The 17,023-nt window shown below is 37.9% G+C and overlaps 3 protein-coding genes and 1 long non-coding RNA gene across 4 annotated transcripts in view; 1 reads left to right on the top strand and 3 right to left on the bottom strand.

Moving 5' to 3' along the window:
* Positions 1-955: 955 nt before the first annotated feature.
* LOC104827137 (signal recognition particle 54 kDa protein 2) lies at positions 956-2,541 on the top strand. Its single transcript, XM_010560219.1, has 3 exons — positions 956-1,864; positions 1,938-2,088; positions 2,174-2,541. The coding sequence occupies exons 1-3, from the start codon at positions 1,566-1,568 to the stop codon at positions 2,330-2,332; spliced, it is 609 nt and encodes a 202-aa protein (XP_010558521.1). The 5' UTR covers positions 956-1,565; the 3' UTR covers positions 2,333-2,541.
* A 1,294-nt stretch (positions 2,542-3,835) lies between these two features.
* LOC104827129 lies at positions 3,836-5,095 on the bottom strand. The gene is made up of 2 exons (XR_773885.1): positions 4,953-5,095; positions 3,836-4,475 (listed from the first exon to the last, which is right to left on the bottom strand). It is a non-coding gene; the product is annotated as an uncharacterized LOC104827129 (long non-coding RNA).
* Positions 5,096-9,750: 4,655 nt separating this feature from the next.
* LOC109116099 lies at positions 9,751-10,326 on the bottom strand. The gene has a single exon (XM_019200896.1). It carries the CDS (start codon positions 10,150-10,152, stop codon positions 9,892-9,894), a length of 261 nt encoding a protein of 86 aa, XP_019056441.1. The 5' UTR covers positions 10,153-10,326; the 3' UTR covers positions 9,751-9,891.
* Positions 10,327-10,983: 657 nt separating this feature from the next.
* The window catches only part of LOC104827123, a 15,926-nt gene continuing 9,886 nt past the window's right edge, over positions 10,984-17,023 (bottom strand). The window contains exons 18-37 of the mRNA XM_010560201.2: positions 16,684-17,023; positions 16,338-16,615; positions 16,139-16,224; positions 15,963-16,049; positions 15,614-15,878; positions 15,123-15,530; positions 14,916-15,012; positions 14,426-14,745; positions 14,186-14,302; positions 13,932-14,099; positions 13,635-13,760; positions 13,438-13,527; positions 13,223-13,329; positions 12,971-13,119; positions 12,786-12,868; positions 12,610-12,705; positions 12,401-12,523; positions 12,058-12,141; positions 11,739-11,879; positions 10,984-11,503 (exon numbers count right to left, since the gene is read on the bottom strand). Coding sequence (XP_010558503.1) covers positions 11,150-11,503; positions 11,739-11,879; positions 12,058-12,141; positions 12,401-12,523; positions 12,610-12,705; positions 12,786-12,868; positions 12,971-13,119; positions 13,223-13,329; positions 13,438-13,527; positions 13,635-13,760; positions 13,932-14,099; positions 14,186-14,302; positions 14,426-14,745; positions 14,916-15,012; positions 15,123-15,530; positions 15,614-15,878; positions 15,963-16,049; positions 16,139-16,224; positions 16,338-16,615; positions 16,684-17,023 — 3,519 coding nt within the window. The 3' untranslated portion in view covers positions 10,984-11,149. The remainder of the gene's footprint in view (positions 11,504-11,738; positions 11,880-12,057; positions 12,142-12,400; positions 12,524-12,609; positions 12,706-12,785; positions 12,869-12,970; positions 13,120-13,222; positions 13,330-13,437; positions 13,528-13,634; positions 13,761-13,931; positions 14,100-14,185; positions 14,303-14,425; positions 14,746-14,915; positions 15,013-15,122; positions 15,531-15,613; positions 15,879-15,962; positions 16,050-16,138; positions 16,225-16,337; positions 16,616-16,683) is intronic.

Here is a 17,023-nt window from a genome sequence, read left to right as displayed (position 1 = left end):
AATATATTCTTTTAACATTTATTTGTTTTCTTCCATTACTTATATACGTCGTGGTATTTTTTTAAACAAGATTTACTCGAAAGGGGAAGAGATTTTGTTGGATTTATGAAGTTGAAGAACCCAAACTAGCGTGGGTGAGTGGCTGAGGTGTGGACCAATGTGCCTTCACGTCAGCGGTTCGATTTCTGAGGGTGGGGAGGGGTATTCACCCCGATCCTCTGGGAGATCTAGTCGGGCCGAAGGCCCGGTGAACTTCCGGATTAACAAAAAAAAAAAAGTTGAAGATGTGTACCGGAGCTATGTTGTTGTATGGCGGTTTTTAATAGATGTGTATTTAGGATTCGTAACGGGTCAACCCAAACCGGGACCCGAAAATTTCATGCTGAGTGCAGCTAGACCGATTATCCCTTTTGAGTTTTGACACCTGTATTCTTCCCCTATGTTCTAAATAGACTAGGGTTTTAATTTTTTTAAAAACTAATTTTACTCATTGTAATTTAAATTTGGAGCTAATGTATGTTTAGAGCAATTGATTTAAGGGTGTATAAAACGAAATTCGTTTACGAGTGTAAAAAACGAAATTTATCGTATTTCCTGAATTGCAGATACCCGTATGCACTTCATGTTCACCATCTTCAGCAGCAGTTGTTTTCCCCCATTAAAAAAATTCTAAGTTAAATGTTATTGTTATATCAAAATGAATTACAACTTCTAATTTTACTGTTCATTCGCACGTACCCTATGGCTCACAGTTTCGACACTTACTGTACAACACTAATTACATAAGACGCACAACACATATAAACTCTTCGTATTATTATACTTGACCGGAGCTGATATAATTTATTTGTTCGTATTATTATAGGATGTGTTAAGATTCCAAAAAAAAAAAAAAGAAGATCTGTTTGGCTTCACACCGAGGTATAGAATCCAAAAAAATAAAATAAAATTTTGGGGTGTGTTTTTTGTGGCGTTCAAAATATTTTTTTTAAGGAATTTTTTTTTTCTAACAAAAGGAACCGCCATTAAGTTGGACATTAACGTTTCAAACTTTAAATCCAAACGGAAACAGAATATTTGAAACATTAAAGATTTCAGAATCTATCTGACAAAAAGAAAGAAATCATATGATTTATTTGATAATGCCATTTTCGTATAAACGTTAAACCGTCGTAGAAGAAGAAGAAGATGGGGGTATTCCTTAATTCTTGTCAGGTTAATATAATTATGGTATCTGTAGATTTGATCCACCGCTACTTGGGATTTTAGGTCTTCTCATAACCAGAGCCAGTAATTCCAAACCCTAGGTTTGGGAAGTAAACGGCGACAGAGGTGAGGATGGTGTTGGAGGAAGCGAGGAGGCGGATCTCCGGCGCCGTTAAGGAGATGTGTAATAACAAAATCTTAGGTGATGGTGCTGTGGAGAAGTGCATGTACGAGATATCCGCAGCTATGCTTCAGGCCGATGTTTCAATACCAGTTGTGAAGGAGATGGAGCGAAGGATCATGACGAAGTGTAAACGATACGAGAAGAAGATCATTCAACAGGTCTGTTTTCTTCTTTCATGAATTGCTATTCTTTCTTTCTCTGGTTTGAATTATGGGTGATAATGCAGGCTATCTTCGATGAGATGTGCGTGGTGCTCGATTGGGGCAAACCTACATTCATCCCGACAAAGGGTGACCCCAGCATTGTCCTGGTCGTCGGGTTACGAGGCTCTGGGAAGACCACCACGTGTGTCAAGTACGCTCGTTATCACCGCGAGATGGGATATAGCCCGGCTCTGGTCTGTGCCGATACTTTTAGGGCTTATAAACAGCTTAAGCAGAGCGCTTGGAGCGCTGGGGTTCCATGTTATGGAAGGTACCATAATATTATTAAAAGGTTCTCCTCCTTTGTTGTCTCAATTTTGTAATAGCCAATTGTGTTTGTGCAGCTACATTGACTGGGATCCTGCCAGAATAGCCCGTCAAGAAATAGAATGGTGTAGGAAAGACGGACATGATCTTATTATCGTGGATACTAGTGGCCGCCATGAACAAGAAGGTGCCCTCTTTGAAGGAATGCGCCGACTTGTTGAAGCAACGGTGTGTGTTCCCTTTTTTTTTTGACCCCTTGTTTTGTGCTTGCCGTCGTTGCTGATTGATATGATATGTTGTTTTCTTCTTTCAGAAACCGCATCTTGTTATACTTGTCGTGGACAGCCGTATCGGTCAAACTGCGCTGGATCAAGCTGCAGCCTTCAAGCGAAATCTCGGTGTCAGAAGAGGAGCTGTTATTCTCACTCATTTGGATGGCCACCCCAAGGGAGTTGGCGCTCTCAGCGCGTAAGTGTGCCACTATGTTGAGTTTTGCCTTTTGGCATGGTTCTATGTTTTATCGCAGCAGCGGTTGATGTGGTTGGTTTTGTCTTTTATCTTCTCCCCATTGAAGCGTCGCGTCAGCCAAAAGCCCCGTCGTATTCGTGGGAACGGGAGAGCATGTTGATGACTTTGAAGTCTTTGATGCCAAGCCTTTTGTGAGCAGCCGTCTCATGGGTACGTAAAAAAAGCTACCCTCTTTCAAGAATCAAGATTCAACCTTTTTTTTTTGAAGACTGAAAGTCTTTTTGACATGTTAAACGACTAATAGGGATGGCGGGCGCTGAGAGTGTTGAGGTGGTTCCAGCAAATCCACTTGTAGGAAACCCTCAGGACCTGCTGTTCACTTTAGACAAGCTTTTTGCTAGTTTCATCCGAGATACAGCTTGGACAGATTCTGGATCGGACGGTTTTTATTTGTTAGGATCGAAGTTACTTTGCCATCCGTTTTTCGAAAGGAATCTGCGAGAGGGATTCATAGAAGGACCAGAGCACCTGCCGAAAGTGGATCCTCTGGAAGCGACCTGGAGGGTGGACAACTTATCCACGGTGCTTGGCAGGAGATACGCTGATGGTTGGAAACTCGGGAGCAGTTGCGACGAACGCCTCCAGACAGTCAGTTTGAAGTACGTCGAGGAATGGCACTATTACTCTGGGGCTGAGTATAGTCTTGTAACGACGAGATTAGAGGGAGATGAAACGCCTTCGTTCTTTCACACGAGAAAGGAGTGTATGGCGCTGTCGTTCCTGTGGATGTCAGCTGGCTACCTCGCTGCTCTGTAAGTTTTCTTTATGTTTCCATTTCAATCGTCACACGCTGCTGACCCTCCCTCCTTTTTCTTTCTCGCAGTTTTCTCCGGCAGAACTTTCTGTATCCTTTCTGAGATCGGAGACGACAAAATTGTCCCCAAAATTCAGATCTCTTTTCTCCGCCGCGGTGTGCATTCCAAAACGGTATCAAGAACATTATGGCTAATGCTATGGTGGTGTTTAAAGGACTTTTTTTGAATCACACCATTGAGACAACTTCATCTGCTGATCCATTGATTTTCATATCGTATCTTAGATTATCCTATAACATCTAAACCAACACTATAGCCATGAGACAAGATAGCGATAGAATTAACAAGATAGCGATAGCCATGTTTGTTGCTCCACTAACAACGAGCAAAATCAAATGTGTACGGCAAAAGTCAGATAAGGCGGTGTAAAACGAATATGAGGAAGCCGGAAAATCCGAGTCGGTGGAAAGTGCCTAGGAAACTGTGGACTCCAACTTGGTGGAAAAAGTTGACGGGCCATCAGAATCGGAACCGGCAGAACTTTCTGTATCCTTTCTGAGATCGGAGACGACAAAATTGTCCCCAAAATTCAGATCTCTTTTCTCCGCCGCGGTGTGCATTCCAAAACGGTATCAAGAACATTATGGCTAATGCTATGGTGGTGTTTAAAGGACTTTTTTTGAATCACACCATTGAGACAACTTCATCTGCTGATCCATTGATTTTCATATCGTATCTTAGATTATCCTATAACATCTAAACCAACACTATAGCCATGAGACAAGATAGCGATAGAATTAACAAGATAGCGATAGCCATGTTTGTTGCTCCACTAACAACGAGCAAAATCAAATGTGTACGGCAAAAGTCAGATAAGGCGGTGTAAAACGAATATGAGGAAGCCGGAAAATCCGAGTCGGTGGAAAGTGCCTAGGAAACTGTGGACTCCAACTTGGTGGAAAAAGTTGACGGGCCATCAGAACCGGAAGAGAAATACATATCAATTGATTCAAATTGTATCACGGAACCTGATTCTAATTAGCGAATCTGTCTGGACAATATTATACCACATAGAACTATGTTCACTCAGGTGGATTCCTTGAACAAACATAGTTTTATGTTATCTAATATTGTCCAGATGGATTTGCTGAATCTAACTCCCCGCAGATTTCCTTGCAAGAATCAGATTATGTGATACAAACTGAATTAATTAATCTGCATTTCTCTATCAATTCCGATGATCCACCAGCTCCTTACACCAATTTGGACTCCACAACTTACTCGCAATTTCTTTCCACCGAGTCAGATTCCCCGACTTCTTCAGCGGTCCCACTAAAAAAACAGAGGAAAAGCAACACTGTCAGCGCTCGACAGACCACATGGAACTCAAGCTCCATCAAAGCCCTAACTCTAAGCCTCAAAATCACACACAAATTTGTCTCATAGAGAAAGACTTATTCTGAGAAAACAAGCCCTTAAGATGAAGAAACAACTTTCGCATGCAGTAGGCGAGTTATCGACCCTGTGTGTTTAATGATCTTTGCTGCAGAATATCAAAGAAAACAAGCCAATACGTAGTTCCTTTTCGATAAAAGTTACCGATTTCTGCCTCTGAAACGGTGAACCCAGAAACGACGCAAAACTTGCAAACCAGAAACAAAAGGCAGAGAGATAACAGCAAATCTGAGAAACCAGAAACGACGGCACCCCTAACCTTCATCGACCAAACCCTAACCTAACGAGACCTATGAAATCAAAAACCGAAACCCTAAATGAGAAATCACGAGCAACAAATTCCTAAAGACAAACCTGAGGCATACGGGACGGAAGACCGACAAAGGGAGAGGTGAGGTCGGCAACCGTGAGGGGCGAATCGTAGAGAGAAAGAGAGAAGGAGAGAGCTGGTGAGGGGCGATGGGTTTGAAGATAGAAGTCGGGAAATGAAGAGGGAGGGGAATAGAAGAAACCCATGCGGTTTTTAGATAATATTTGAAAAGTTAAGGGTATTTATGTAATTTTCAGAATTTCCGAAACCCAAGTTTCCGGCGACCACGGGTCAAATGGGCTCAAATGACAAAAGCCCAAATCCAAAGGTAACGACCCAGTTTGACAAGGCCGCGCTCAAATCCAAAGGTGTTTAAAATTACGAATATCGAACAAGATCAACCGAAACAGAGGAAGATGGATATGCTTTCAAACCAAACATGAACCCACAGAAAAAGCAGCCGAAGAGGAAGATGCAGGCAGTGTAAGAGATTCGAACAACTCAGGGAGGAAGAAGCGGAAGAAACCCTAACCTTGAAGAGAAGCAGAGCGGATCGACAGCAAAGAAGAAACGAACTTCTCGAAGAAGCCTGGAGTCTTCGGACGTACAAGTGACGAACACGTGATTAGGGTTGAGACAAAATTGGCTTGGGCCGGGGAAAATATTAGGCCGAAATACCCACAAATATATGTCGTGTAACTTAACTTAATTTGGTTAAAGGCTTAATCAATGAAAAATGCTTCCTTCGTTTCTTCATAATTGTCATTTTAGAAATTAGTTTTTGTTCCTAAATAGTTATCATTTTAAATTTTTTAAATAATTTCTAATAAAAATTTCCAATTTTATTCTTAATTAAAATATAAAACTTCAACAGAATATTAACGTGAATATGATTTAATAAGGGTTTTATTGACTTTTTAAAACCTTTTTTTAAAAACTGTAAAAAAATCTAAAATGGAAATGGAGGGAGTATAAAAAAGCGGTGTATTAATTTCTAATATCAAACATATACTTATTACCCGACGTGAGTCCTTGTACAATGGTTAATTTAAAATGAAATTAACTCCATAACCATATTGCTCGTGATACACAGAAGGAGAAAAGAGATTTGAATTGTACTCCAAAAAACAAAAATCTAGAGTTATCCGAAGCACAGAAATATGGAAAACATCCGTAACAAACTTTCAAGCCAAAGAACTAGATTAAGTCCCGAGTTGTTCACAACAAACAAAATCAAAGGTTTTCTTCAAAGTCAGATAAAGCACTGTAAAAGGAGTCTAAATCTAGCTCGGGAGAGTCTAACTTGGTATGAGGAGTGGCAAACCACTAAAATCCGGAAAGATAATAAAAAAATGTACACAAATAACGTGTTAGTTAATAGAATTATAATATAAAAACAAACTTAATTTAATGTTAATACACATGTATGTGGATTAATTTGATACTTTATATTTTATGGTACACTCTGATATGAAACCTTTTTTTTGTCACAATGAAAAATACATATTTAAGATAAATGTATGATTTTATAATTTTCATAAACAATGATTTATAAAGATTATTACATATAGATAAAATTATAAAATCATGAAAATAAGTGTCTAAAAGGGTTTATCGGATATATAATATGTAATTAGAGAGTTTACCATGCATCTAAAAGAAGAAAAACTAGACTGATTCGAAGAAAAAATCGCGATTCGGAGGTTTAACAATTAGAAAGACAGATGCACTCGTTTGTTTTCCTAGGTAGGTATTATTGAAGAATATTTTTTATAAATTATACTAAAATTAATGAAGACATTAACATGCCATTATAATCAACAAGATATCATTCTGACAATAAAAGTATCAATCATCATCACATCAAAATCTTTCTTTATATTGTCTTAACCATTTGTTGCATTATTTAGTTATCTTACTTTTTTATTTATGCAATCTAAATTATCTAATATAATTATAGATTTTTTTTTCTCTCTAATACACATAAATTCTCTATCTTAAACATTTATTTAATTTTTTTTTCTTCTAAATACAAATCTGATTTTTATCTAACACAAACACTTAAAGTCCATATATCTTATGGTGAATAGTTAGAAGGAGTGAATAGTTAGAAGGACGAGACACCATTTTTCTTTTCTTCCCTCTAAGATAATAAAAAATGTGCACGGATAATATGTTAGTTAATAGATTTATAATCTAAAAACAACTTAATTTGATGTTAATACACATGGATTAAGTTAATACTTTATATTTTATGGTACAATCTCGTAAGAAACTTTTTTTTGTCACAATGAAAACTACATGTTTAAGATAAATTTTTGGTTTTACAATTTTCATAAACAATGATTTATAAAGATTATTACATACATATAAAATTATAAAATCATAAAAATAAGTGACTAAAAAGGTTTATCGAACATATAATATGTAATTAAAGAGTTTACCATACATCTCGAATAAGAAAAACTAGGCCAAAATCAGAGGAGTAATCCAGATCCATTAATTCAAGTCGTTGTACCATTGAATCAGATTCCGAGAATGAACCACGAGAAGTTAGAGCCGTTCATCGAACCCACCTCGACTGTAGTAGACCTGTATTCGCTTGAATAATCTAGTTGTGAAGGGATAGTGCCCTGTTTCGAAGAAATCTTGTTAAAAAAAGTAACACGACATATATATATATATATATATAATGGAAGAAATAGTTTTGTGATAAACCTTATCATATCCGAATCCTGAATCTCAAACCCCACCCACATTACTCACAACGTCTTGTTGCTAATTGAGAAAATCATTTCTCAACCAAGCGGTGCCTAACATTTGCCACATTACTCACATTAAAAAATACCGTGACCCAATGTCTTGATCATTTTTATTCCAAACCAAAGAATAAACTACAACGTAAGAGAACCCATCACTTTAGGCATTTTAGACAGTATGAAACTATGTTCGCCTAGGTAAGTCGGCTGTGTAGGCATCCCTTCTTGTTTCAAGGTAAGAGAACCTACCACCGTAGGCATTTTAGATAGCATGGGGCTATGTTCTCCGGGGAAGCTGATTGTGAAGGAATCCCTTCTTATTTCAAGGAAATCGCGTTTGAAAAATATCAAAATCCAACTTGTCTTGGTCATTTTTATTCCAAACCAAAGAACAAACTTCAAGGTAAGAGAATCCACCGTAGACATTTTAGATGGCATGGTACTATGTTCCCCCGGGTAAGTCGGTTGTGAAGGAATCCCTTCCTATTTCAAGAAAATCATATTTTAAAAATATCGTGACCCAACTTGTGGTGGTCATTTTTATTCCAAACCAAAAGATAAGGTAGGAGAACTAGAAAAATGTGATTAGAGAAATTACCTCAAGATGTTGTGGAATGTCCGCCTTACCCACGCTAGCCATTACTTTGTCCTTGTCTCGTTCATGTACGTATACAATCATATAAGCATTTCTTTCCTAACAACATTAAAATATATATTAATTAATGATCAAGTAACAAGAAGATGAGTGAAGATTAGTATATCTTATATGTCCCACCGAATAGGCCCTTGATTGCTCTATGTGCATATTCTTTGCTGACTTTCTAATCGTTAAATTTATACCTAACAGTCGTTTATACATCTCTGAGATTGTGACATTTTGTTGTTGAAGAATAAGACAATGCAACGTGGAGAACCGACAGACTAAATACATAAACTCTCTATCTTATTTATTTGATTTCTTCTTCCTTCTAAGTCCAAATCCGATTTTTATCTATCAAAAACACTTAAAGTCCATAGATCTTATGGTGAATAGTTGGAAGAACGATTCACCATTTTTCTCTTCTCTCCTCTAAGATAATAAAAAAATGTGCACGGATAATGTATTAATTAATAGAATTATAATCTAAAAACAAGCTTAATTTAATGTTAATACACATGAATGTGGATTAAGTTAATACTTTATATTTTATGATACAATCTGGTATAAAACCTTTTTTTTATCACAATGTAAAATACATATTTAAGATAAATGTATAGTGTTATAATTTTCATAAACAATGATATATAAAGATTATTACATATATATATAATTATAAAATCATGAAAATAAGTGAATAAAAGGGTTTATCAAACATATAATATGTAATTAGAGAGTTTACCATGCATCTCGAAGAAGAAAAATTAGACCGATTCGAAGGAAAAATCGCGATTCAAAGGCTTAACAAATAGAAAGAAAGATGCACTTGTTTGTTTTTCTAGTAGGTATTATTGAAGAATATTTTTCATAAATTATACTAAAATTAATTAAGGCATTAACAAGCCATTAGAATAAAAGAGAGATATCAATCAGAAAATAAAAGTATCAATCATATCACATCAAAATCTTTGTTTATATTGTCTTAGCCATTTGTCATATTATTTAAGTACCTTACTTTTTTATTTTTATATTATCTATATATGTAATCTAAATTGTCTAATATAACTATAGATTATTTTTCTCTCTAATACACATAAACTCCCTATCTTAAATATTTATTTAATTTCTCTTTTCTTCTAAATCCAAATCTGATTTTTATATATCACAAATTTAAGTCCGCACATCTCAAATGGGCTTAAATGTAAAGTCGGATCTAAATTTCCGAACCCAAGATTGAATTCCTTTTTTTACATTTGACTGGGTTTGTTGACGAGCAAAATAGTCTCTCCTGTTCACTCAAATATGCATCAAAAGAGTTGGACATTAGCTTAAAAACCCCTCTCATTCAGTTGAAGTTATATTTTATCTTATTGTTTAATTTCCTTTGGTTTAATATTCGAAAATTAAATTTTCTCGCTTGATCAATGATAAATATAAAAAAGCGGTACATTAATTTTTAATATCAAACACAAACCATCGTTATATTCGTAAAAATCTGATGTAAGTTCTCGTACGAGTTAATTTAAAACGGTAAATATGATCATAAGAAGAAGAAGAAAATTACATAAAGACGAAGGAAGAAAGAGTCTAAGGGCAAGAAAAGACGTCGCCGCGGTCGAGCCACCGTTGCTCGGAGTCTGGTGCGGTGGCGGTGGATAGAAGGAAGCTCTTTATTTGGTGAAGACACTTGTGATTGCGGATACGTTTCAGAACCGCCTTCTTGTTCAGTGTTTCCATTTGCGTTTCCTTAGTTGAAGATTTTAGATGTAGCTGCTTCGTCACTTGATCTTCGTCGAAATTCTTTTCCAACTGATCCGGCGACGTGGGTTTTCCGTTCACGTACTCCATATTCTTACCAATCACAAAGAAAAACCTTTGCCTTTTGTTTTTTTTTTCTTTCTAAAGGGAGATTTGATGTGTATGCGAGGGAGAAGTGGGAAAAGTGTTGCAGGACTTGGGAGAGATTGAATTATTACGTGTGAAGTAATTATAATAGACGTGTTAGTGTCTCTATATATATGTGTAGTTATATACAGAGAGGTTCACTCGGTTGTTGTGCGTTATCTAAAACTACAAGAATTGAAATGGATTTTTAAGAAACCAGGATATATTTTTATTCTTATTTTTGCTTGAAAGTGATTATACTTTGGGCCGAGAACCCCCAGGATTCGACAAAACCGGTGGCGGCTGTTTCTGTTTGATATAGAAGTCCTATAACGGTGGGCCAATCTTTTTTTTATTTCTTTAAAGCTTTGCTCGGTCCATCTTCCTACTTTTGTTTTATAAAACATCTTTAAACAAAACGAAAAAAAAAAAATAGAACCCACCGAAAAAACAGCAGCAATGCGCTGCGAACACGATTTTACTGGTTTCATCCACAGTTATGGAAAGTCAGATGGAGTGATGATTCAAGCGAATTTGATTAAACAGGGTTTTAACGTACAGTTAGTTTGTAACCCGCAACTAACTGGGGGCTTTTAACACAAAGGAGATGATGATGAATGAAGCCGAAGGGGCCATTTACAGTATGGTTCCTTTTTTGCAGTATAAAACTACACCACATTTTAAATACGGATGATAATTACTCGGCGGCAATGACGTTTCCCTTCTTGATTGAAAACACTACGACCGATTTGGATTTTTTTAAAAAAAAAGCTATGTGCGAACTACAGATACCTCTACCTTCAACCATCTCATTCTCTCTCTGATGATATATAACAATGCAAAACTTAATTTTACAGACTGAAATGAAATTTCAGGGGAGACATATCCAATCAAGAAAAACTATACAATCAAAGACTATCTATTACTAGAGACGAGAAAGAGAGCCCCCCAAGAGATGTTACTATTGTTCATCGCTATTGTCAAGCAAACTTAACAGAAAACCGCTCACGATCCGACGGGCGAGAGGGTTCGGAATATTTCGACACAACCTACCATCGATGTATGCGATAATACCCGATGCAATGAATTTTCCAATTCCTGAACTCCACATAAACCTTACCTTGTGGCTGTCTCTGGCTGCTCCTGCGGGTACTATGGCTGTTGTACTTGTGCTTTCCTTGGCCTCAGCCTCCGTTTTCTCTTTAGACCGTACACCTGAAACGAACTTACTGGCCTGTTGTCTTAGCATCCGAATTGTAAAGCTCACAAAGAGGTGTTCGCATAGGGCCATCACTGTCGGTCCGATTTTCCATTCCTGCGTAGTCGAAAGATTATGAACTCAGGCTTTACTAATGAATATATAGACATGGGTTATATGAATGATTCATTGCTTTGTCCGGCATCAAAAGCTGAGGTATGAGCAAATCGAGCACCTTTCTATGTCTATCAGTGCAATCAGAGAGGCTTGTAAATGCATGAATATGGAGGATATGATGAACGAAAATATGGATTGATGGGGGAAAAAAAGGACCCAGAGGGCGCCGACTTACTCTTTCTCCATGAAGGCGACGAAGAGGACGGGATGTTGTGGGATCTACTTTGAGTAAACCCCTGCTCTCAAGGAAATCTTTAACACGATCCATTATCTCGTCTATAAGAGAACTACTTGGAGGAAGATTTTTGAGAAAAACCTAAAAATGCAAGTCCACAAGTGTGACTGTGAGCCACCGAAACACGGGTAACATTTCCAGCAAAACGGAGAATTGATGAGTACTGACGTGCACAAATGTACAGATATTAGGAACCCATTTGCATTTTCAGAATGACAAAAACAATCTAACTTAGAGGAGCTTGCAGTCTGCTATTTACCTGATCATCGATGACTTTGACTCTGAGATATTCTTGTCTATAAATGGTATCCAACACAGCTTGAAGGTATCCTTCGATATATAACTGCACCGCACGAATATAATCAATCTAATCAACCACAGTATCAAGGACTGACTGCAGAATGAACATTATGAGCTCACTGATGGAAATTCATGAAAGGAAAGTGTGATAACAGACAAGTAGACATCATGCAAGTTCATCGTAAAACCCTAGATCTCTAGTTTTTTCCCCTCTTTCCTATTGTTCTTTGCTTGAGTGTGGAAGCTCAAATCATGACAATCTAGTGGTTAACCCTGAAGCATAAACCAAGTGGTAGTTTCACCTCATCAACACCAGGACTACGGTCGAGCTTAATCGTTCTGTCAGGTCCACCTTCCATCAAAGCCGTCCCTATCAGTGAGGGCTCCATTGCCAGTTTAAGGATTCCTTGGTGGAAACCGCTAACCTGGAAGAAGAGAGAAGACTCTTAAGTACCATTATGATAACGGAATCTTTGCTATTAGATCACAATTATAAAAAGATTAGTCCCACCAGTCCATCAAGACCCTTCATTTCTGCACCCTTCAGAACCGAGTCGGAGATTTCAGTGACAGCAGCGAAGACTACATTGGACCCTGCTGTTTTTAACTGCAACATGGTTGTTGCATAAAAACTTCAGTGACAAAAAGGTCTAGCATATTCATAACTGAGGAAAACATGGACCTTACAGTTTTCCCGAGGTCGCCAAAGTAGCGCCTTGTCCCTGATAATCCTTTACTGTCGATAAACCTGCTGAGGAGTTTAAAGGTACCTAACCACAGATATAAGCAGTGAGTATTTACCTTTATGAATTGTAATACAGAAAATAGTAGTGACACTGAAGGAAAGGATACCAGTAACATTCATTGATTACCTAATGTCAGACCAGGAATATTCACCAAGCCACCAGAAGGATCGAAAAATGCATCCAGAGAGGATGAAGCGAAATCATCAAACATGGATGCAAAAGCCGGTGGAAGCAACAGACTTCCTTTGGCGATGTAGATTGCTCTCATTGAATACCTAGAGGAAAACAACAGCATTTTAGTGCCACTTAGAAGTAGCATATGAAATTAGCCGCTATTGTACCATGGAACTTTAAAATTCAAAAAGCAAAAGACAGTACCATGAGTAGTGTTTTACACATCGGATAAGTAACTCGCGAACAGTTATCAGAGCGTGAGTGATGAGTACCCCATTTAGCTCTACAACCATATTTTTTATCCGCGGAACCTACAAGGAAAAAAGAGGAAAAAGACAAGCAGCAGCTTATAAATGTTTTCTCTGAAATGATAATGGGCGAAACAAGTTAAGAATAAAGTGGAAATGTCCGATATCCACCTTAATTACAGAATGCAGCAGTGACCTCAGTGTTTCCTGAGCTGAGTTATAGCTTGAGTATGAGTCCCCGGGGAGAAAATTTGTGATAATCTAATAAAAGGAGAATTTATATAAACAAGGTGATATCCTTAACACAGAGCACGCCATAGCGATGAAAGAAAAACGACGACTAGAGTGAGATTTTATGACCAACAAACCTTTATAGGGTGGATTTCAAAATGGTCAAAATAAAATTGACGACTCTGAGAATTTGTACTTAGAGATGTTCTCCAGAATGGCACAATTCTCATTAGAGTCTCCTCATCAAGGTTCAAATCAATTGGCTGCACACAGAAAACATAAATGATTCAAGCCCTAGAAATGGGAAAAGATAGATGCAATACAATCAACACTTGAAGACTGAATTGTGGAGTCTGCTGGTTTCTATCCCACCAGACATAAATTTAGTCAGGCAGGAGAATCTCAACAAATGTGATAGAAATACTGCTTGGTACCTGCAGGACTATTGAGGAGTACTTGACTTGTGTAACATTAGAACCACTTGAAACCAGGACAAATACAAATCTGAACAGACAATAATTTGAATCACGGGAACTTGGGTGGTGCTGGCGAAGCATGGCTGCAAAAGGTGCCCCTGCCCACTTATGATCAACAGTCAATGCCTGCAACATCCAAGATAAAGAGAATTAAATCATCGATTCACCTGTGACCATAAAACAACCCAACAAATGCACCACATGAAGTATACCTCTATACATATTTGGTTAAATTTCTGCTGGTCAGTGAACAAGGATTGCAGACAAATATTTTCTAGTCTCACCACTAGGATCGGCGCAAAGGATGGCACAGAGTTCTCCTCAAAATTCTTCAAAAATTACACGAAATCAGTATAGAAATTCGGGGAATACGCCACGGGAAGACTAAATCATCTGTTCTATCAAATACAGAGCTAATAGAGTAGCAAGCAAATGATATAATTTAGACTTACCTGCTTCACTTTTTCAAGCAAGTGAATCCCTAGGTGGTTTACTCTGAACTGAATTTTTGAACGAGAATGGAACATTGTGTCACCCTTAGAACTTTCTGAAACTTCGCAAATGCGAAGAACTCGTGTAAGACCATCTGCATATACTTCGTATCCAACCTTTACCATATGTATGTTACTCAGTTCCCCACAATTAATTTTCTGTTTGTTGGCCTTCTTTTCTAACACCAAGTGGTTCACTAGGCCTCTGTGTTGAGTCACCTTGAGAAGAGGTCTCCATGGACGGATCTTATCCAAGTTGACTTCACGCAATGGATCCAAGTCTGCATGAAGTATATAAACCAGCTTTCTCATTCAATAAAGCACTTTCAGATAGTTCAATAGATTGAATATCACAAGACGTGCAGGTCTTTTTAGTTCCTTGAAAATATATAAGCCCGTAAGGAGGTCAATGAATTCTTAGCAAAAAAAATGCTAGAGGCCAGCTAACTACCATTTACTATGACTACAAGCTTATGTGGAAGGGTCATATCATCCCATGCATAATCAGCCCTACTTCCAGGTCCAAGTACTTCGATCTCTGATGAATCCTGTAATTAACAAGCAACTAGTACTGAGAACCGCACAAATTTCACTAAAAATAAAGAATTTCGTAAATCCAAATTACGCTATCAGTGCTTAACTAGAAGGATTACCCAACCTTTTGATAGTAAGTGACAGAAGCAGAGTGCAAGAAATTCTCGATGCGATAGGGTGGTGGGATATTTGGTGGTTTGTGAAAGTGCACAGTAAGAGTTGAACCATCTTCTGTCACATTGACAGATGCAAATTCAATTTCAGGTGTTCCTCCGTCGACTGCTTCACTATGCTGCTTTCTGAACTTGAGGAAAAAACGTCCCATTGAAGTGATGCACAATGGGCCTGACCAGGTCCATTGAGCTTTGTGCGGCCGGAATTGGATGAAAATCAACGAATTAGCTTTGTCGTTTCCATGCTTTCTGATAAAGTTTTCAAACAGATGAAGTTCTTTCCTCTTGGCAATTTCTTCTCGCAATCTTAACATTGACCTCTGCTTGCTTTTCAAGGTGATTATGCCTGTAGAATCATCCTTCTCCCATAGAAAAGGGCAAACAGCAATAAATCATATTCCTGGAAGGAAAAGAAGGAACAGCAGGTGGGCACAAAACAAACCTGAAAACAGCATTGTTGGATGATGATTGTCTCTTCTGAGTCATTGATTACAAGATGCCTTGGAGCAATAGTTACAATTTGTGTTGGAACACAAATTTTACTTGAGATTGGTCTTACAGACAACCCAAACCTTGTTATATACCGAAATCCAGCTTCATCTTCTGTTTCCAGACTGACCTCGGTAAGGCCTGATAAAGTATCTAAATTCAATATTGCCTCACTTGCTCCACGATCTTCAACCAATTTGACACAGACCTTGCAAGATCTGGCAAAAGAAGGCATTGAAGACGACTATGAAAATATATTGGTCCGAGTATTTCTTGCTATGTAAGGAGTAAGTATAGCTTACCTCAAAAACCATGACCCCTCCACCTCTGGGGGCAAATATAGTCCAAACTCAGGTGGGACACTGTGATCAAATTTCATTATGTCGTCCCTGAATATGTTCACTTTAATCAAACAGGGAGTACGAAGGAATGATTTGTTTTTATGTTTAAGGAGATATTTATCAAAATACCATGTTACCTGGATAGAGGTTTTTGACCAGGGGAATAGAAGAACAAGGAGCAATCAGAGTCATTCCTTAGAGTGTATGATGTGAAAACGGCTGCCTGAACCAACCAGATAGAATTTTTGTTCTTAAATAAAAAGCAAACAGGTGGAGGAAAACTCTGGAAAAACTCTGCAACCAGGAAGAAGAGCAACTTCAGTGTAGCCTAATTACCTCCAGTATGCCTCTTTTCCCTCGAGTCAATCTCAATGACGCATAGTATTTTCCACCAGAAAAATCAAGATCAACATCCAAACATTCAACATCACTTTTCTGTTTCTGTAACTTCTTCACCCATTGACTGCTATTGACTGATTTGCAGCAGGTCCCAAAAGCAGTGAGAGTTACACTAAAGTATATTATGATGGGATTAACATAGAAATCAACGGTTTCTCCGCTCTGTACAGTTGTCGGCTTGCCACTGTTGTTGCAGTCCATTGAGGTAAAGTCATCTGCAACATAATAACGTTAGAGGCAGCATATAGATTACGCAGAAGATGATGTTGTATTATGTAGTTACCAGTCTCTGTTAATAAGATGGCTACTTCAGAGGACAGAAAGTTGGACACCTGCACAGTAGGTAAAAGGAAAATTTCCTTCTGCTCTCGCAGTGCAATAGATGAACTGTGAGTCTCAGATCCATCAGAGGACACATCAGGTTGCATGATAGGCACATCCCTCCCAATACTCTGGATCAGAAAATGCACCTTGCCGACTTTCAGATGTTCGGATGTGACAGAACAGTATGCAGTAGTGAAAGAACATTTCACAGATTCAATAGAAAAAGTCTTTTTAACTCCATAGCTTAATTTATCAAAAATTCCAGATAGGTGAACAGCCTTCCCCCCTTTAAGCTCTTC

Source organism: Tarenaya hassleriana, unplaced genomic scaffold (genome assembly GCF_000463585.1).
Source record: "Tarenaya hassleriana unplaced genomic scaffold, ASM46358v1 Cleome10, whole genome shotgun sequence".
NCBI classification, from domain to species: domain Eukaryota; kingdom Viridiplantae; phylum Streptophyta; class Magnoliopsida; order Brassicales; family Cleomaceae; genus Tarenaya; species Tarenaya hassleriana.
The sequence above is the reverse complement of the archived record's forward strand: the minus strand, read 5'-3'. Positions and strand labels throughout refer to the sequence as shown.